Raw genomic sequence first — 21818 nt, forward strand, 5'->3', positions numbered from 1 at the left:
CCAAGTGCAAATGCATGACACTCTGTCCCAAAATGAATAGTTAGGAGCTTTCATCTACACTTGATCAAGACCCAAATTCCTGACACTTCTTCTCTTAGAATGAGTTATGCAGCAAAACAAAAATAATGGAGAATGGAATTTTTAAAAGATTTGAGGTTCATTTCATTCACATAGTTAAAGTTTTGTAATTCACAACAATTGTGTCCCTAGCCTCTGTTTGCCAGAAGCTGGGAATGGGTGACGGGATGGATCACTTGATGATTACCAGTTCTGTTCATTGCCTCTGGGGCACCTGGCCTTGGCCACTGTCGGTAGACAGAATACTGGGCTAAATGGACCTTTGGTCTGACCCAGTATGGCCTTTCTTAAGTTCTTATGTAACACTAAGCAATGAGCTAGCACCAAGTTTATGCATAATTTAGGAGCTTTTAGGAGTGAAATGTCAGATGTATCGTGTAGTCAATTACAACTGAATAGTATTACCTGACAAGAAAAGAGACGATCTTACGTTTGGAAAAGCTTTTGTCATCAAGATTCACTGGCAGCAGAACTGCATTGGCCAGATTTTCCGCATACCATTGTAACTCAATTGACTTCAATGGATTTGATCCTGATTCTGACTGAAGTGAGAGGAGAATCAGGCCCATCATTTTGAGGCAAGGCTACCCTTATAATAAAACATCTCAATGAGGCTCTGTAAAACCTGTTTAAATACTTAGGCTGTTGTGGGGTTATGTCTCAAAAACTAAGAGTAAAAAGGCATAAAACTGATTTGAAAGTTACTTTTCTTCCATTGTAGAATCCCTTATTTAAGTCATTAGATGAGCTTTTTTGGTAGCCAGTCTGTGCTACTGGAAATGCCATTAGGCATGAGCCTGGCTTCTTTCAGAAAGAGTTGCAAGAAGCACCTCTTTGCCCAGTGTGCCCCAATAATTGAGCAAAGCACTTATTTAACTTTAAGCACACTTCCTGAAGTGTTCTGTTGAATCAAGGCCCACATCTTGGTTTTCTAACTGACTTGTAAAACTGCATGCATCAAGAAAGTAGGGTGCTCGGTCTCTCTCAATGAGCCCTTAAAAACGAGAGGAAGAGTCAGAGCATGCTAAATTCTGCCCGCATTTAAGGGACAGCAGAATTTGGCTCAGTAAAAAATTGCTTGCTGCATCACAGGACGGCCCCAAAATATGCTGCTATTTTTCTTTTCAAACCCTTGAACACCTTCCTCCCTATTACCATAAAATTTCCCAACACCTCACAGATACTGTCTATCAGTATTCCATGCTATAAGTGAACTTGCCTTTCCCCTTATTCAGCCCAGACTAAGATCATTCCAGATAGTATGAACCCATCTGTGCATGAAGAACAGGAATGAGACAGTGTCATATTCTTGGTGGGTCTGCACTTTCATGAGAGCTTTATTTTACTTCTCTAAATATCCTTGTGAAGATTTTTTTCTGGCCAGGAGACATTAACTGAGATCTGTAAGGACAGAGAACAAATCTGAGTGACTATGCTCATGAGGTGACATATTCTTAATATGGAAGTGATTACGTTAATAATTGTGTTAAGTCTCGGAGTGTGCCTGAATATCTGAACTAGATGTGTCCAGAAGTCTGAGCAGTTGTAGAGCGAGCTGACTGACCAGACTGTTAATAAGGACTGTGGTTGCTCTCTAGCCAACTAGCCTCTTAAGAGCTTCCCCAGAAGTTCCTTCTTCAGAGCTGTGGTTACGCTGCTGTAGATTGGCATCAACAGTTCAGGCTGCTCTTCAAGAAATATGGATTACACACTCTGCTCCTTCTGCTAAATTGTAAAAAGAGCAGACCAAGGCCATCTCCTCCTTTTTGGTGCAAAGGTATGAATGCAGAACCACTTCTGCAGGCAGGGCCTAATTTAGGGTCAGGTAACCCAGGCAGCCACTTGGGATGCCAGGCTTGCGGGGGTGCCAGGCTCAGGGTGCTGTTTTTGTTGTTAGCAACAAAAGGGAAAATAAAATGTTTGTTTCAGGTATTCCATATGTGGATCCATTTTTCACTAACCTCCTAGAATGCTCTGGACCTTCGTGGAATCTCGTGGAACATTCCAGACTTTCTGAGAACTACATTTTCCTCGAACCTCCTAGACCAGTGCTTCTCAAAGTTGGGCCGCCGCTTGTTCAGGGAAAGCCCCTGGCAGTCTGGGCTGGTTTGTTTACCTGCCGCGTTCGCAGGGTCAGCTGATCGCGGCTCCCACTGGCCGTGGTTCGCTGCCCCAGGCCAGTGGGGGCTGCGGGAAGCGGCGCGGGCCGAGGGATGTGCTGGTCGCTGCTTCCTACAGCCCCCATTGGCCTGGAGTGGCGAACGGCGGCCAGTGGGCGCCGCGATCGGCCGAACTTGCAGACGTGGCAGGTAAACAAACCGGCCCGGACCGCCAGGGGCTTTCTCTGAACAAGCGGCGGACTGGCTTTCAGAAGCACTGTCCTAGTGGGTACATAAGGGTGGGGCATCGGTTTTGAGGGTAGAGATGAGGTGATGGGAAGCTTGGAAGAAAAATTTAAAATGGAGTTTTTTTGCTCCCTCGTTGACGCTTCTTAAGTGTCCATCAAAGAAAGGTTCAGACAAATACCACAAGAAGACCTAGAGGTTTTTGCATGACCTTAGTAAGCTGCAGACAGGAAAACACTCTTGAACAATTTTGCAGACTTCACCAGATGCTGATGTTCGGACGTCAATGATAAAGACCTCTATGTCAAATTGGACAACATCCATCAAATTTTGTGACATGGGAAGCACTTTCCACTCCACGTATTCCAGTTCATTCATGATGCAGAACTGAAAGACACTTTTCCTAATGTGTGGATAGCTTTGAGGATTCTGCTCATACTGCTGGTCCCAGTTGCGAATGGTGAGTGCAGCTTTTCGAAGCTCAGGCTCATTAAAACATATCTTTGATTGATGATGGCCGACGAGAAACTCACATTGTTGCTATTTTATCTCTTTATCACTGGCCAGTCTTTGGATCTCTCTGATGCTGTGCTTCAGTTTGTGAGGGCAAAGGCAAGAAAAGCGACCTTTTGAACTAAAGGACTGGGGTTAACATTCTACGGCTGTCACCTACAGTAACACTATTTAATACTGGTCCACCCAATGTTAGTGCACAGTTCAATTTCTTGATGTTAGTACATTTCAGTTATTCTTAATTTAAAAGTTTCTGTAAGTTTAGAGGAAACAATTTTTTTATTTGCTTATGTATGCCATGAATAAATGAAGATTTACAGATTCTAGCATGCAAATTTATCGTCTTGTATGACAGTGATAAATCATGCATGCAAATCATGCATCAAAGTCATGAACTGGGCTACAAATGCAATAAAAAATAAGGTATTCAAAAAATTTAACAAATGGAGGCCAGGGCAACATTTGTTCTAGGGCTGGCCCTGTCTACAGGCTCAGGACTTGTCTCCTGATTTGTGACCCACTAGTAAATAGAACTTCCCAGATGCATACCACCTGCCCTAGAGTTACTGACATAGCTGTTAGCTTTGCTCCAGAAAATAGAACTTCCTTGCTAGCAGATGATGGATGATCCAGAAATCTGGTTGGAATTTTTGGACTCTTTGTTTTTAAGGTACTCTAATTTTTCAAAAACATTCTAAATGCAAAGTTTTTGGAAATACAGAAGGTTTAAATTGAGTAGATGGACTATTCTCTGTAACTTGAAATCTTTAAATCATGATTTGAGGACTTCAGTAACTCAGCCAGAGGTTAGGGGTCTATTACAGGAGTGCATGGGTGAGGTTCTGTGGTCTGCAATATGAAGGAGGTCAGACTAGATGATCATGATGGTCCCTTCTGGCCTTAAAGTCTGAGTCCTGAATGATACTTAACAAAAGTTCCAGTCTTCTTTAAAAATATGCCTATTGTGACTATTTGGTTGTGGGGTAGGAAAGCTTTTTTTAGAGATAGTGGTGCTGGAAACAAGTCAAGAAATTAAATTTAATTGTTGGAAATAAAAAAGGTAATAATTGGAGATATACCAATCTCCTAGAACTGGAAGGGACCTCAAAAGGTCATTGACTCCAGCCCCCTGCCTTCACTAGCAGGACCAATTTTTGCCCCAGATCCCTAAGTGGCCTCCTCAAGGATTGAACTCGCAACCCTGGGTTTAGCAGGCCAATGCTCAAACCACTGAGCTATCCCTTCTGTGCCAATCCAAAAATATCTGTGTGGAATTATCTTTTATTTAATGTCCTTGCGAAAACCCTTTACCATCTTAGAGCAAACTCATGACCGTCACTTGGAAAAACTTCAGTTCTTTCCTTTTTGCTGTAAACATACCTGTAAGTTTTGTATTTCCTTTTGACTAATTAACATTAAAATCTTATATTATGGTCTTGTCTATGCTGCTGCTGGGACTACATTAGCAAGAACCAGTTTTAAATTGGTTTCCCTAGTCTATAGTATTTGTAAAAATGGTTCAGGCCTTATCTGTGTTGGACAAAGAAATCACGTTGACACCTGCTAGCAGGAATCATTTTAACAAGATTCACCCCTCAAGTCTACTTCTTATTCTGACATTAATCTGCACTGCTGGCCTTTACGCAGAACTCACAGCAACGCTTAAACACACATTTCCCCCCCCCCATCTCCATTTAATTTTCAGCGTCTGACCCAGAACTTACTGTGACGTTGCACTTCATATGCTTTATGAAAATATGCTTATGAATGTGAATATGATGTAACTGGAATATGCTTTATGCAAACGGGCGGCTCTAGGAATTCTGCCGCCCCAAGCAGGGCGGTGCGCCGCGGGGCGCGCTCTGGCGGTCACCGGTCCCGCGGCTCCGGGGGACCTCTTGCAGACGTGCCTGCGGAGGGTCCGCTGGTCCCGCGGCGCTGGTGGACCTCCCACAGGCATGCCTGCGGATGCTCCACCAGAGCCACGGGACCAGCGGACCCTCCGCAGGCATTTCTGCGGGAAGTCCACCGGAGCTGCGGGACCAGTGGACCCTCCGCAGTCATGCCTGCGGGAGGTCTGCCGGAGCCGCCTGCCGCCCTCCCGGCAAAATGCCACCCCAAGCGCGCGCTTGGCGCGCTGGGGTCTGGAGCTGGGCCTGTATGCAAAAGGTCTCTTGTAAGGTATCATTACAAAGCTCATAACCTACCAAGTGTGTTCATCCTATTTGTTTGCATGTATTATTTCTATGTCTGGAGTTAGGCGAATAAGCTATAACATTGTTTACTAATGTAAACATATTAAGTGGAAGCCCTTAAGGGTGCTTCAGAATCAATGAACTGTAAATGGCTCCGTTTACATGAAAACCTTCCTGTATATGTGTGGGCCAGCCTAGGAAGAATGGAGGCTGGAGTCTCACAGGAAATGTGATGACGTCACCTAATAATGAAATCCATCTTAAATCTGGTCCTTTTCCATTTAGAAGAAGGGGTGGGGACCCAGAGAGACAAAATATTTCCGCTTTGTGCCAAAGCTATAAAAGGGGTTGGAGCAGGACAAAGGGCTGCCAGTCATGTGAAAACCCCTAGTTACCATCTAAGATGTCTGCTGGAACTAACAAGGACTGTATCGGGGAAAGGACTGGGCCCAGACTAGGAAGGAGTCTAGTCTGTGAAAAGAAGCTTATTGGAACATCTCTGAGGGTGAAATATTACCTGTAATCAGTTTCTTAATGTATTAGGCTTAGACTTGTGTGTTTTTGCTTTATTTTGCTTGGCGACTTACTTTGTTCTGTCTGTTATTATTTGAAACCACTTAAATCCTACTTTTTATACTTAATAAAATCACTTTTGTTTATTAATTAACCCAGAGTAAGTGATTAATACCTGGGGGAGCAAACAGCTGTGTGCATCTCTCTATCAGTGTTATAGAGGGCAGACGATTTATGAGTTTACCCTGTATAAGCTTTATACAGAGTAAAATGGATTTATTTGGGATTTGGACCCATTGGGAGCTGGGTATCTGGGTGCTGGAGACAGGTAAATGTGCTGAGCTCTCTAACATGCTGCTTTGGGGGCTTGGCCCAAACCCTGGGTCTGTGTTGCAGCAGGCTAGCGTGTCTGGCTCAACAAGGCAGGGTTCTGGAGTCCTAAGCTAGCAGGGAAAATAGGCTCAGAGGTAATTTCAGCACATCAGATGACAGTCCCAAGGGGGTCTCTGTGACCAAACCTGTAACACTTACATCTTTTTGCAGCTCTTCTAAGCCCTCGGGGCAACATCTTCAGGAACAACTTCTTTGCCATCTTTGACCTGGGTCCTGATCTCACACAGGTGTGTATCAACAGTGACTCAATTGAAAATAGAATTATATGGTGTAAACTTGCTGTAACCCGGATCAGGACTATATCCTTTTGATATTAGTGGGAATTCCATGTGCAAAATGAAGGTAAAATTTAGTCTTTCCTGTTCAAAGCCTTATGTAGTGGCAACTTTGTCTGATTTATGCAATTTCTACTCTCCTCCAGCCATTATACCATGATACCATACACTAGCCCACGCAGAGTAATCTGTAATCTTTTTGAGACTACCCTGTCACGCCACCTTAATTTTAAACATATGCTTAAGTCCCATTGTAGTCAATGGGACTCAAACATGCCCAAAGTTAAACATGTGCGAAAGGTCATTGTTGAATAGGTGTGGACTGCTCAGTCGGTGCCTATAAGTGGAGCTGAAATGCAGTGAAGGGAAGTGAAAGTCCAAAACCACTATAAAAATGTTCCATTGTAATCCTTTTTTTTTTTGGCTGGGGATTTAGAAAATGTAGAAGACAGTACTAAATATTTAATACAGAGTAGGAGATTCTTCGTTTAAACGAGGGATGACCCAGAAAGCAAGAGAAATTCACAGGCTGAGCTTTACATAGCATTAAAATACACTTTGTAAATGCACTAATTTTTGTCAAGAGAAGCCTTTTCCATGCCCACCATCCCCTTCCTTATCAAGTGTTTGGGAAGTTGCGTAACTTAGGTTGATCCCCCCCCCCCCCCCAGCGTAGACCAGGCCTTTGAAAAGTATCACTTTTAATAGAATCTTTTCTCTTTTCTTGTGGCTGGCGGGGTGGGTATCTGATGTCTCAGAACTCAGCAAGCTTGGACTTTTCTGCAGCATTTGGACTGGATAGGTAGGGGCGGTTTGTTTTGTTTTATTTTATATGATGCAAATCGAACCCAAGCCAACTGTTGTTGAGGTTCAGGAAACTTTGCAGTGAAGTGATAAACGCCAATTTGCAGATAGCCAAGATTTAAAAATGATAGAAGTGTTTAATCAGTTCAAGTACCTAAGCCATTGAAGTGTCTTTATAGGAAATATTTACCTCCAGATAAGGGTAATTAGCATTTTCAGAGATGCTAGAGGATGTGTCATTAGCAACTTCAGTAATAACCAAGGATTTTAATTTTCAGTTGCCACAGATCAATTGGAATATTCAAGCACTGAATGATGAAAAGGGATGAGATTGTGTTAATTTTAATAGAAGATCAGTTTTTATATTCCTGTGTGTTAGGGACAACTGGTGAGGGTTACGTTTTAGAATCTCCGCTCCTGTAAAGAATGTATAGTAAGGGAAGAAATTATAAAGGGTACTGTCATTTGGGAATTTATCTGTATTGTGTTAGTGCCTAGGAGCCTCAGTCATGGACCAGGTGCTGTACATTGTACTAGGTGCTGTACAAACACAAAGCAAAACAGACAGGCCCTGCCCCAAATAACTTACAATCTGAGTAGTGATCTAAATAGGCTCATACTCTAATGTGGTTTCAAATTTCAGCTGTTGGAAGCGATTTTTGGACACAAATAGAAGCAAATTAAATCAGTTAGGACTGAGTTCTAATCCTGGTTCTGATAGTGTGTGACTGTGACCATAGCAACTTTCTGAATCCAGTTTTCCCATCTATTAACTGGTGGGTGGTGGTTGTGGGAGGATTTTAATTATCAGCCCTGCCCATTCAGCCTAAGTGCTGAGTCTAAGTTTAGGTTATTTCCCAACTGTCACCAGTAAATAAAAGCTTTGGAGGCCAAATTCTGCTGTTGGTTACACCTATGCAACTCCATTGTCTTGGGTCATTTCCCTTTTGTGACACCTATGTATGATGTTTTAAAGGAGTTTCGTAGATTCATAGCATGAAATCCTGGCCCCATTGAAGTCAGTGGCAAAAATCATTGACTTCAAAGGGGCCAGGATTCACCTACGCATTTTAAGGCTGGAAGGAACCATTATGATAATCTTTTCTGACCTCTTGCATAGCACAGGCCATATAATTTTACCCAGTAGCCTAAGTTCCAATCTGTAGCACAGGTGTAACTGATTAAAATTTACTAAACGACTTTGGTGATGATGCACAAGAAGGAATAGAATCCAGCTCCCTTTCTGAATTGTGTGGGCTCTGTAGGGATAACAGGAATAAAAAGTAGTAAAAACTTATTTTTATGTTCCATGTAAATAGATCTGACTCTGAATACACACAGAGCAGATCTGTTGAGTAGGAAGGTGCAATTTTTACATAATCACTTTCAAAATAGAAGTTATCAAATTCCATATAGCCATCTAATTTTTGCTTAAATACATTAGTACCATTGGACTACCTAAGTAGGATGTTCATTCCAGCTGTTCTCGTTAAAATAATACAATTTTAATTTCTGCTTACCTACAGTGCCTCTTCACTTAAACCTGTGTTTCCTCTAATTCTGGTCTCCTCAATGTCCTCAGACCATCAAGTTCAATTTTAGAATCTTTTGAGAGTGTAACTACTTCAATCCTTCCTCTCTTAAAACAAAGTATCCCCAATTTTTTTTAAACAATCTCGTCTAATCCGTAAATCCATCCTTTCAATTTATCAATTTATTTGGCCTATGCTTACTGTCTTCTGCTTTGATGGTCAGAAGTGGACACTGTATTTCAAATACAATCTAATCAGTGCTGTGTAAAATGACATGCTATCCATGATAGCACAGTATCCTTGGATTTATATAATATGTCCTTCTTTGTTGCCTTCTTTACTACTAAATACAGTCAACCAAAAATGTAATGTTTGAGTCTACCAGTACGCCCAGCGCCTTTTCCTCTGCCACGTTAATTCATTTGATGTAATTTAAAACTGTATTTACTTTGGGCATTATCTCTACCTAAGGGCATCATTTTACATTACATTTCATATTGCACCTCTGAGTCTGTTTGTCTAATCCATCCCTCTAAGTCTTAACTATTTTCTCTATTTTGATATTATCTGCATATTGTATCTTTGTCTGAATTAGTGATAAAAATACCAGACCAGTTCCTGGTGGTCAGTTGGCAATACGTGTTCCAGTACAGAACCCCATGGTGCTCTGCCTCACCAAATTCCACAAAGAATACAGATCTTTAATTCCCATTCTGTTTTCTACCTACCAATCAGTCCCCAATTCATTTTAATAATGTATTACCTAACCCAGTGGCTCTCAGACTACTGTACCCCTGGTTCAGAACCACTGGCCTAACCCATATTTTGTTGGTATACAAACTAATACATTGTGTAAAACTTCTGAAAATTTAGACATTATGGAGAAGTGAAAATTCCTCCTATTATTCTGGTCAGTTACCTTCTTCTTGTAAACCTAATTTTATCACTTCTTGACCTCATCAGAATGAAACCAATCCTTCTCAGAGTTCCAATGGCACATCTTATCCTGGGAAAGAATGTTTCTAGAAAGCTTGGACCAAATCATACAACGTTTCAGAGATACCAAGCTTTTTAAATGTCCCTGTCATTCACATTTTTTAGGCTAGAGATATTCCTGAGATAGATTAAACTGTATAAGGAATAGATAAGGTTGGCTCAGAATTTGTGTTTCTAACATGGTGCAATGGGTTACTTGGATAATTTTAATTCAAGCATTTCCATACTTGGAATGTTCTGTGTAGTTTATAAAGATGAACTTTAACTTGACATTTGCATGCATGGTTTCTGAGTTCTCTTAAGGGTATTTCTTGTGATTGAAAGAATCCGTCATTTAATTTAATCCTTAACTTCTGGTTAGCAAAGTTTTTACTGGGAACATTAATACTTCCTGTCTATCTAGACCAGTGGTTCCCAGACTTGTTCCACCGCTTGTGCAGGGAAAGCCCCTGGTGGGCCAGGCCGGTTTGTTTACCTGCCACGTCTGTAGGTTCAGCCGATGGTGGCTCCCAGTGGCCGCAGTTTGCTGCTCCATGCCAAGGGGAGCTGCTGGAAGCGGTGCCCAGTACGTCCCCTGGCCTGCACCACTTCCAGCAGCTCCCATTGGCTTGGAGCAGTGAACTGCAGCCACTGGGAGCCGCGATCGGCCGAACCTGCAGATGCGGCAGGTAAACAAACCAGCCCGACCTGCCAGGGGCTTTCCCTGCACAAGCTGCGGAACAAGTTTGGGAACCACTGATCTAGATTAATAGCTATATTTAACATGATTGATCTTTCACAAATTCTTCTTTAATTTCAATCTTCTGATTTCAATTATATATTTTATTGCATTTTACACCCAATTCACCCTGCAGAGCCAACATGCTTAGAGAGAAGGAGCTGGATTCTAGTCCTTCCTGTGTATCATCAACAAAATTGATGACTGAATTCCAATTACAATACACTCCCGTTATCTGAATTGCCTTGGAGACATCCAAACCTTCTGCATAACTGGGTGTTTGGCTAACCAGAAGCCCTATTAACTAACATAGGGCTACATGGGGGGACCACGGTGTAGATTGAGATAACTAGGATTTTTAGTAAAGGAAGGCTGGATAATTAGAATTATACTGTAATTACAGTTGTTTTAACCCACTGAAGGCAATGGGGGTTTTACATATGTGGCTGAGGACAATGGGGGTCACTAAAAGTTTGCATGCAGAATTTATTCTTGGTGATGAACTGCACAAAAAGAAAAGAACCCAACTCGATGCTAAGAGCTCAATGTGAGTTTGCAGGGCTGGGAGTTACAAAAAATTCCCCCACCTTATTTATTTATTTATTTGCAAATTGAGCATATTTGATACAGAAATCCTCGAAACTTGGGGCCTCATAATGCCATTTTAAAGTCACTTTTCAGAGTAGAACCTCACTTTTAATTTTGTTCTAGGAGAAAAGGGTGTGTCTCAGGGTTTTTAGGGGAGGAATAATCTGTTTGAAAATTTAAGGTATATATGTTTATGTATGTATATATTATGTATATGTTTTTTGTTTCTAGAGACTCCAACAATGTCCCATTTCAATAAAGCCGAGCAAGATGACTGGATGACTGTTTATCTGAAGTATCTCTTGTTTGTGTTTAATTTCTTCTTCTGGGTAAGTGTGACTTCTTGGTAATTCTACGGAATAAACTTGTTATAAAGACACCTTTTGTTTGCTCACTTGTCTAACTTGAAATTACTTATTTCGGATTAAATTTGTTGTGTTCTGCATAGTGGAACTGGAAGAAGGTATGGAGCTGGCTAGGTGGGTGCCTGACAGTTGTGTTCAGTGATGCTTCGTAGCCCCAAGGGATCATGATAAACTGGGTGGGGGAGGTGGTTAGGCAGCATATGTTTCTGGTAACATCTGAGACCCTGATTCAGCAGGTCATCTCTATTCAGCAAAGCATCCTTAACTTTAGGCAGGTGCTTAATCATTGACTACAGTGGGACTTAAACAAATGCTTAAAGTACTTTGCTGAATAGATATGGACTTAACTCAAAGCATTGATATCAGTGGGAGTTAGGCTCCTAATATGCTTAGGCACTTAAGAAAATCCCATTAATCCTAAGTGACTTTCCCACAGGCACTCAGCATTTTAGTGGCAAAGCTGCTCAGGGTACGGCTACAGTGCTGTTAAACACCTGTGGCTATCCTGTGTCAGTTGACTCGGGCTCGCAGAGCTCAGGCTACAGGGCTGTTTAGTTGCCATGTAGACGCTTGGGCTTGAGCCCTGGCTCTGGGGGCCTCCCCATCATGGGGTCCCAAAGCCTGGGTTCCAGCTTGAGCCCGAATAGCTACACCACAGTTAAACAAACCCAAAGCGTGAGCCCAAGTCGGCTGACTCAGGCCAGCCGCAGTGTTTAATTGCGGTGTAGATCTACCCTCTGGGTCAGATTGTGAGCCCCTTGCTCATATTGGTGAGCACTGACTCCTCACATAAATAATTACTCACCAGTGTGACCAAAAAGTTCACAGTCTGGCCCTAAGCAAATAAACCCCTCATCCATTCACAGTCCTGTGTGTGCACTGAGTGAACAAAGAGTCTGAGTCTGCCTACTCTGCAATCAGGGGTACGGTAGCTTGCAGGAGTAGACATACCTTAGCTAGCTTTCATCTAGCTAGCTCGGGTCCTGAAGCAGTGAAACTGCAGCAGTGCATGCTTCAGTGCAGGCTGTACAAGCCCACTTGGAACCCTGGATAGTCACTCACGGGGCTAGCCCGTGCTGAAGCACACACTGCTGTGGCTTCATTGCTCTGAGACCCAAGTTGGCTAAATTAAAGCTAGCTCACGTATATCTACATGAGCCGCAATCCATAATTGCAGTATAGACATACCCTTAAAATCCCCTTATCAGGGTAGGGAGCTACTGTTGCTGCTTGGACTTTTATTTCTTCGCTTACCCAGAATGACAGTGGCTGAACAGGAATATGTGGTTTTGGGTTTTTTTCTTAAGCCCTATTTATAGGAGACTTTACACTTTTTATTTATGGTTGCAATAGATGAATTGTTCTTTCAGCTGTATTTATATTTTTGATGTTATTTTATGTAGGGTAAATTTGCCACATATATAGTTTGCCTTTTCTTAAATAGTACCAAGGCCCACTTTACATAATTAATATCTTTAGATTTTCTAAAAACTATTCCTAATTCTATTGGGCTGTGTTTAAAAGAGAACATTTGATTTCTTTGTGCTCTGTTCATCTCCATAAAAATGCCTTCTAACAGGTGGTTGAGAAAGGAAGGCGAGCGTGTAGAAAAGCATATAGTTCCTGATTCCACAGGACCTGAAAGCTATGGGTTAAATGAAGGGCTTTCCTTGCTTCCTCACTATTTTAAGAATCACTTTTAGCCACAGCTTACTTGGAGGCTTTTCATGCCGCTCACATATTGCCTCTGTTCACTCTATCCCTTAGTACATCATTATATTTAATCTTAACAGCTGTTCAAGCTTTAGAATCTTCTTTTGATCTACTTGACTCCAAATAGAACTTGATGGTTCTTATATCAATTTCTTTGGGAAATGATGTTAAAAAGCTGTGTGCAAAAACTAATGAACTGCAAATTATATCTGATCGTTTGAAGGAAAATCCACTACACATGAAAGAAGTTTTTGAAAGTCATATTTAAGCTTTTAGTATTAGAAGGATAGTTTTGTACAAGACTTAAATAGTTTGGATGTTCATGTTAGGTTCCTCTTATTTCTGGAAACAATGTTGGAGAAGACATTTGAGACATCATTGCAGATTACTAATCGTTTTCCCGATGCCTTCTCGATCCTTTCAGACTTCTCATTTTAATTCAGTTTTATGTTGTACTTAGAGAACAACTTTTATGCCACTAGTTGATGGGGAGAGAGTAAGGCGCTTCAAGTTGGGCATGCCAAAATGAAGTCACCTCTAATGAAAGGCCACTTTTTAACATCTCTCCTGATGATGCTCCATAGAATCACAAAAAAGCAGCTACTGGTGTTAAAAATCTGAGTTTGCATCAGTTTGTTTATATCAGTGCCTCTTTCTGCATAATTTAGAGTGCATGCAAACGTCGGGTACAAATGGAAAGAAACTTCTGATTTTTTTACTGCAATGATAAGTAAACCTTTAAATGTCTCACCTGCTGAAATAGAAATACCTAGTAATGAAAGTCTAGATGGGCTAGAAAACAATTCTACAATAGCTTGTATACCTCTGGATTTCAGTAGTATGCTAGGCTTTGCTGTACCATTTCAGGTGTATTAACTAATCACTGCTTTTTAGCCAGCATGGACAGCATTCTTCTCCTGTCACTTTTTTTCTCTCTTCAGACTTTATTGGTATGGAGCATTCTGAACTGGCTGAAAATGTTTTGAGAGCTGTGTCTGAAGAATTTGTCGGTTTTGTTGTTTGTTTTATTTTTCTCTCTTTGAAAATTTTCTCTTTGAAATTTGCCTGCTGAGTGACCTAGGGCAAGTCTCTTCACCTCTCCCTCCGTTCACCTCAGTGTCCCCATCTATAAAATGGAGATAATGATATGGACTAGGACTGTCGATTAATTGCAGTTAACTCACACAATTAACTCAAAAATATTAATCGTGATTAAAAATTAATCACAGTGTTAAACAATAGAATACTAATTGAAATTTATTAAATATTTTTGGATGTTTTTCTACATTTTTAAATCTATTTATTTCAATTACAACACAGTATACAAAGTTGACAGTGCTCACTTTATATTATTTTTTATTACAAATATTTGCACAGTAAAAATGATAAACCAAAGAAATGATATTTTTCAATACACCTCAGACAAGTACCATAATGGAATCTCTTTATCGTGTAAGTGCAACTTACAAATGTAGATATTTTTTTTGTTACATAACTGCACTCAAAAACACAAGAATATAAAACTCAGTCCTACTTCTTGTTCAGCCAATCACCAAGAGAAACAAGTTTGTTTACATTTATGGGAGATAATGCTGCCCACTTCTTATTTCCAATGTCACCTGGAAGTGAGAATAGGCGTTCGCCTGGCACTTTTGTAGACGGCATTGCAAGGTATTTACGTGCCAGATATGCTAAACATTTGTATCCCCCTTCATGCTTCGGCCACCATTCCAGAGGACATGCTTCCATGCCGATGGTGCTCATTAAAAAAATAATGCATTAATTACATTTGTGACTGAACTCCTTGGGGGAGAATTGTATGTCTCCTACTGTGTTTTACATGCATTCTGCCATTTATTTCATGTTATAACAGTCTTGGATGATGACCCAGCACATGTTATTCATTTGAAGAACACTTTCACTGCAGATTTGACAGAACACAAAGAAGGTACCAATGTGAGATTTCTGAAGATAGCTACAGCACTGAACCAAGATTTAAGAATCTGAAGTGCCTTCCAAAATCTGAGAGGGATGAGGTATGGAGCATGCTTTCGGAAGTCTTAAAAGAGCAACACTACGATGCAGAAACTACAGAACCTGAACCACCAAAAAAGAAAATCAACCTTTCTGCTGGTGGCATCTGACTCAGATGATGAAAATGAACATGCGTCGATCTGCACTGCTTTGGATTGTTATAGAGCAGAACCCGTCATCAGCATGGCGTGTGTCCTCTGGAATGGTGGTTGAAGCATGAAGGGACATATGAATCTTTAGTGCATCTGGCACATAAATATCTTGCAACACTGGCTAAGACAGTGCCATGCAAACACCTGTTATCACTTTCAGGTGACATTGTAGACAAGAAACGGGCAGCATTATCTCCTGCAAATGTAAACAAACTTGTTTGTCTGAGCAATTGGCTGAAGAAGAAGTAGGACTGAGTGGACTTGTAGGCTCTAGAGTTTTACGTTGTTTTATTTTTGAATGCAGTTATTTTTTTGTACATAATTCTATGTTTGTAAGTTCAACTTTCATGATAGAGATTACACTACAGTACTTGTATGAGGTGAATAGAAAAATACTATTTCTTTTGTTTTTTACAGTGCAAATATTTGTAATAAAAAATAAATAAAAAGTGAGCACTGTACACTTTGTATTCTATGTTGAAATTGAAATCAATATATTTGAAAATGTGGAAAATATCCCAAACTACTTAAATAAATGGTATTCTATTATTGTTTAACAGTGCGATGAATCACGCGATTAATTGTGGTTAATTTTTTTTAATCACTTGACAGCCCTAATGCAGACCTCTTTGGTAAAGTGCTTTCAGATCTACTGATGCAAAGTGCTACATAAGATTTAGGTACTATTACCATTTATTACACTGTGTCACCTTAATCACTGTGACCAGTTGTGCTACCCTTAGTAAGTACTCATCAAGGGGACTGAGTTGAGTAAGCCCACCGAAGTCAGAGAGACTACTTGAGTGAGTAAGTGTTCACCACAGTAAGTAAAATCTTGCCCCACAGGGTCTTAAAGGTCTGGTCATGCCCACTTAATCTGCATGTGGGGGATACTTTTATATGCACAGATCTCCCCCTTTTGCATGAAGAATGGGGAGAGGAGTCAGCCATTCTTTACAGGTCTGGGATTCCACATAGTGGGAGCAGATGAACAGTGATCATCTTTCATGCTGAGGCAATGTTAAAGCTAGGATGGTATATGCAGGTAGAATACTAGGAAGCATACCATGGAGGAGATCAGAAGAAGCACCATATTCTTCAGAGTGTATTCCCCACGACAACCATCTATATTACAGAGAACTGTTTTGGCTGTGCAGAGCCATCTGCACACACATCCAGGCTGCTGCCAGAAAACACACAAAGGCTATTTTATTTTTAAACATGGAACTTATGTGCAGAAGTTCAAGCACATAATGTACTTTACGTCTCCTTCATACTGAATGATAAGACATATTTATAATACTATTGTTTAGAGACCACGGGTCAAATTCTTGTTTTTACACAAGGGATGAATTTGGAAACTTGGCCTCACGATTAACATCACAAGTATTATAAATTTGTATTTGTGAACTATCTATAGGCCCCCAACCGAGAAAGGTTATGCTAAATGGTATAGATACTTAGTAAGAAACAATCCCTAGCCCATAGAGCTTGCAGTTTCAATAGCGATGACAAAGAGTGAGAGGTCACGCACAGTAGGTAAGTAATAGAGCTTGGAGTAGAACCCAGATCTATCCACTAGACCAAACTGCTTTTCGATAATGGCAAAGTTGTAGCTTCATACTCTCAGAGGTCAAACCCTGGGGTCTCTTTTCAGTTTCTATTTTTAATCAATGGGAGCTTTTCCTGAGTAAACACTGAATAAGGATGTCAGGTTTGGCCCACTACATTAATGCAATTGTGCTGTTAATATAGTTTTTCTCAAATATATATCTCTACAGTGGTTTTTCTGTTTGTTTGTTTTTTGAAATTGCAAACTATGAAGTAGTTGGCACAGATGGGCTATGTGGTAACATTTTTAAATAGAATTTGCTTTTAAAGCACTGCTAAAATAAATTTTATATTGATTTCCCACAAAACATTTTTTTGGACCCCACTGGATTTTCAGAGCAGGAATTTGGTATGCAATTATTTAAAATAAAAAAAAGGATTAATCACAAACCTTGTTGGAATTTTAACAATGCTGCATTCAGTCTGTTCAGATTTCAGCATATGGGATGACTGAATAAATACAAAAAAAAGAGGCGTGAGACTTGATTAAGGTCAGTACAGATGGTAGCACGGGCTCACTTAAGAGGCCTTTGCTTTCAAAGTCCAATTTCTAATTGACGAAACCTAGAGAAAAGGAGAAAACCTCCATCTTTCAGAAAGGGGGGAAATGGTTTGTCATTTAGGACATAGAGAAAGTAACTGCATTTAAACTCTTTTCACATTGTTATTTGTATTGCAGTAGCACATAGGGGACCAGTCATGGATCAGGACCCCCATTGTGCTAGGCACTGTATAAAAACAGAACCACAGCAGAACACAGACCCTGCCCATAAATAAACAGACCCTGCTTTCTAAAGTAAAAGTTCATTTGATAGATTAGTGACTCCTTCCTGAGGAAGGAATAAGGATGCAAGGAGGGAGTATAGCTGTGGGATTTGTAAAGCAGATACAATGCCATTTTCTAAAAGTGTGGGTCATCCTATATTCATTCCCACAGGAGTCTGCGTTACATGAGCCTCAATATCTCTCCACTCTTGCCGACATCCTTGCATCTTAGATTTGCAGTTCTGAAGAGTAAGATCTTGTTTGCAGCTGGTTTTAAAAGTCTCATGTGGGATTAGAAATTCATGTTTTGTTTTAGACAGGGCTCAAATGGTGATATATTGTTAGTGTGAATGGTTTCAAGGCACTGGTGTGGACACACTTCTGCTTGCCCCAGAATGGCTCCCTGAAGGATCTGTGTCTACTGGTTCGAGTTGGAGATGGCTCCTGAGAGATCTGGGTTCCATTTTCAGTTCTGCCACTGAACTGCATGCAAAGTTGGGCAAATCATTTAGACCAACATTGTCTCAAGGGGCACCTACTCTTGGGTACCTCCATTTTTGTGGGTTCCAAAAAAAAACAACCAGGCCCTAGGTGTTTCTAGTTGAAGGGCTGAGTACCTACAACTGCTATTGACTTCATTTGGAATTGTGGGCGCTCAGTGCGTCTGAAAATCGGGCCCTAGGTGTTTCAAATTGAACAGCCAAAAATGGATACACACGTACACATTGGCACTACACAGTTGCTTTGCGTGGCTCCTTCAGTTGGATGAGAAATTCCCTTTAATTAACAGCTGTGAATGGAGGATTCATTTAGAGGAAGTAAATGTATTTCATTTTGATTTATTTATTTATTTTTTGTTCTGAGTTGGGGCAGTGCCGCAGATGATTCAAGCAAGAGGAGGAGGAGCTAATGCAGAGAATAATGTAGACTAATCTTGCCATTAAATTTTCTGATTGACTGTAGGCTGTCACAGTGACATTAACAGACGGAAAGGAAAGGAGATTTTTAAAGAATTCAGGATATCATCAATAATCTGAAAGGAAAAAGCTAGAAAATTAAACCCCATAAACTTACCGTGACAGCTAATTAAGAATACCTCATTAGTATCACAGAAGTTATGCATAGCACAGAACAAAAAAATTGTGTGACAGTGTTTTGTCTGTAGGGGGAAAAGTATGGATAAATAGCAAGGTGTAAAAGTGTACTTGGCACCCTAGAGTAGTGTTTTTAAAATGTAAAATTCAGCCCGTGCTAAGGTAAAACAGAACACAAACTCTGACAGGTGAGATGTAACACTGAGAGCAAAGGGAACTTTGGACCAGAAGAAGTAGCAAAAGATATAAAGACAATAATTAGACATTTTAAGTACATCAAGATTCAGAAGCCTGCAGGAGAGGCAGTGGATTCACTAGACTGCCAGAGGGAAAATCAGAGAATAGATTACAGAGAAGCTAAATGATTTCTTTGCATTGGTCTTCAGAACACAGCATGATGGGGAAGTACTTTCCCTAGGGTTATTCTTTACAAGTTGAAAGAAGTGATGAAACAACTCTGGAAATTAAATTGCATTAAATCATCAAGACTGGATTCTATTCATCTGAACATTCTTAAGGAAATAAAGAATGAAGCATCTCAGCTGCTAACAAATATATACTGTAATATTTAAACAGCTACTATGCAAGAGGCTAGGAGTGTGGTCCACTTTATATCTATCTCTAAGGGCTTAATCCTATGAGGTGCTGAGCTGCCTCAACTCCCACTAATGTAGGCTGGAGTTGAGGGGTTCAGTATCTCAGGAAACAAGCTTCAAAAGAGGTGACAGTAACAATAATGCATAGTTTTAATATAGCGCTCTTCATTCTCTAGATCTCAAAATGCTTCACAAAGGAGGTAAGTATCGAGGGCACCCAGCAGGCAAGTGGCAGAGCAAAACCAGAACTCAGGTCCATTCCTGAGACCCTGAGTGCCAGTCTAGTACCCTAGGCGCCAGACCACGCTGCCTCTCAAGTGGCATCTTGGCCATTATAGACCAGTGAACAATATAGGCCGTTACAAATCAGTATCTGGAAATATAGTTGAGAAGATTACTAATTATAAAGCATGTTGGTGAGTAAAAGTTGGTAGGATCAAACCATTCCAGCTTTTACTAAATCGTGCTTCTCTGCCTTATTGGAATTAACTAACTAATGGCTAGATGAAAAGCGTTTTAAATGCACTAAAATAATAAGCAAATGATTTATTTAGACTTTCAAGAGGCTTTTGACAGAATCCTTCAGAGAATCGGTAACCACCAGGTAAAAATTAAAGACCTGCCATGGGTTTTTTTTTAAAGTGGGTTAAAAGATAGGAATATAAATGTAGGGATAAATACTAGGATCTGTACTTTTCATTATATTTATGATCTGAAACAGGGATGAATCATGAGGTAGCAAAGTTTTCTGGAAAAAAATTAAGTCATTCAAATTCATACCACAACTAGGTAATTGGGTAACCCAATGGGAGATGAAATTAAATGTAGACCTGTACCTTATAATATTCCTTATGTTGCCCTGTTTTGAGCTGAGTAACACAGAAAATACTATGTCGCAATATACGTAGCTGGAATGTATGTCCCAACCTTCAGTGCTCTGGTCATCTCATACAAGACATAGCAGATATAAAAGAGTTCCAGAGGCATGCCTCCAAAATGAGTAGAAGTGTAAAGGGCTCTTCTATACAACAAGTGATTAAAACACTAGGGACTTGTCTACATAGTGGGGTAATGCACACCACGGAGATGTGATTTCTAAGGCTCACTAATGAGTTCCATGTTCATTGGTCTGTTTAGACAAGTGGTTCTCAAACTTTTGTACTGGTGACCCCTTTCACATAGCAAACCTCTGAGTGCGACCCGCTCCATATAAATTAAAATCAGTTTCATATATATATTTAACACCATTACAAATGCTGAAGGCAAAGCGGGATTTGCGGTGGAGGCTGACAGCTCGTGACCCCTCAGGTAATAATCTCGTGACCCCCTGAGGGGCCCCGGCCCCCAGTTTGAGAACCCCTGGTTTAGACCCTTCGGGTGCACACTAAAGGTTCCCTAATGCGGTTTAATATGCTGCTGTTTGTACTACATTAAAGCACACTAGGGAATCTTTAGTGGGCACCAACAGGGTCTACATGGACCAATTAATGTGCAACATGTTAGTGCGCTTTAGAAATCACCCCCCTGTACTGTGCATTACCCCACTGTGTAGACAAGTTCTATGTGGGAGGAATAAAAGTAGATTAGCTAGTTGCAGTATTTACTATAATTAATATATATAAAAAGACCACTGATTCCATTTGCTGGTGACCCTTTTTGTTCATGAATATTTAGTGCAGGAACATTTGCAAAAAGCAAAACCATTGCGAACAATAGTGAAAATAAATACACATGGGTGCTTTTATCTAGAAATGGAAATGCTCTTACAGGGTTTGTTTGTTTTTTTTAAATAAAAGCTCTTTCATGAATAGCTTGTAAAAATAATAAACACCTCCAAATGATGGACGTTCCTAACAGTCATGCTACAGTTTGCTGGCATAGGAAGAATATGAGGCTAAATTCACCATTAGCTATTCAGTGTCCATTGAAGTTAAACAGAGCTGTTCAATTAACTTCAGTGGTATTTGGATCAGGCCTCAAATAAATTGTTTTCTACAAAGAGATTGCCCAACTCTGCCACTCGCCCTATTCCAGAATGTAAAGGCAAAACTGACAAGGGATACAAGGAAATACTTTTTGTGTAACTTTTAATCTGTGGAACTCTCTGCCACCAGATATAATTGTGGTAAACAGGTGAGTAAGACAAAAAAAAAAGCATACATTTTTATATGAATGAGCCTCTTTAGTTTGGTCATTGTCCTAGGCAGGATATTGGACTAGCTAGACCATTGGACTTTTCCAGAATGACACATCTAATGTTGTCCACTTTTTTCTTGACTGAAAATGTTGTGGTTATAAAGTTTTCCTAGCCATCTTAGTACCTAGTAAGTCATTTGCATATTCTAATGAGAGACTTTCTGTCTTCCAGCATTTTTCAGATATCTCAATACCCAAACAACCCGGGTCTGACTACTACAATGAGTGTTAACAACTATAGTGAGTAATTTGCTTGTCTGTTTATCCTGGTGTCAGAACTCCAGAACAAGAACATTAGTCCTCAGGCTAGTGTAGAGAGTCTGCTTTCAAACCTGGTATCTA

The 21818-nt window shown here is 40.4% G+C and overlaps 1 protein-coding gene across 3 annotated transcripts in view; it reads left to right on the top strand.

The window, feature by feature from the left end:
• The window catches only part of TSPAN11 (tetraspanin 11), a 164015-nt gene that overhangs the window by 12996 nt on the left and 129201 nt on the right, over window positions 1-21818 (top strand). For 2 of the 3 annotated variants that reach the window (XM_045001097.1, XM_045001101.1), the window contains exons 1-3: window positions 2447-2883; window positions 6188-6264; window positions 11182-11279. In XM_045001097.1, coding sequence (XP_044857032.1) covers window positions 11193-11279 — 87 coding nt within the window. In that variant the 5' untranslated portion in view covers window positions 2447-2883; window positions 6188-6264; window positions 11182-11192. Of the gene's footprint in view, window positions 1-2446; window positions 2884-6187; window positions 6265-11181; window positions 11280-21818 lie in introns of those variants that run through there. The other variant, XM_045001098.1, reaches the window with a different exon arrangement.

This window comes from Mauremys mutica, chromosome 1, assembly GCF_020497125.1.
Source record: "Mauremys mutica isolate MM-2020 ecotype Southern chromosome 1, ASM2049712v1, whole genome shotgun sequence".
Taxonomy (NCBI): Eukaryota; Metazoa; Chordata; order Testudines; family Geoemydidae; genus Mauremys; species Mauremys mutica.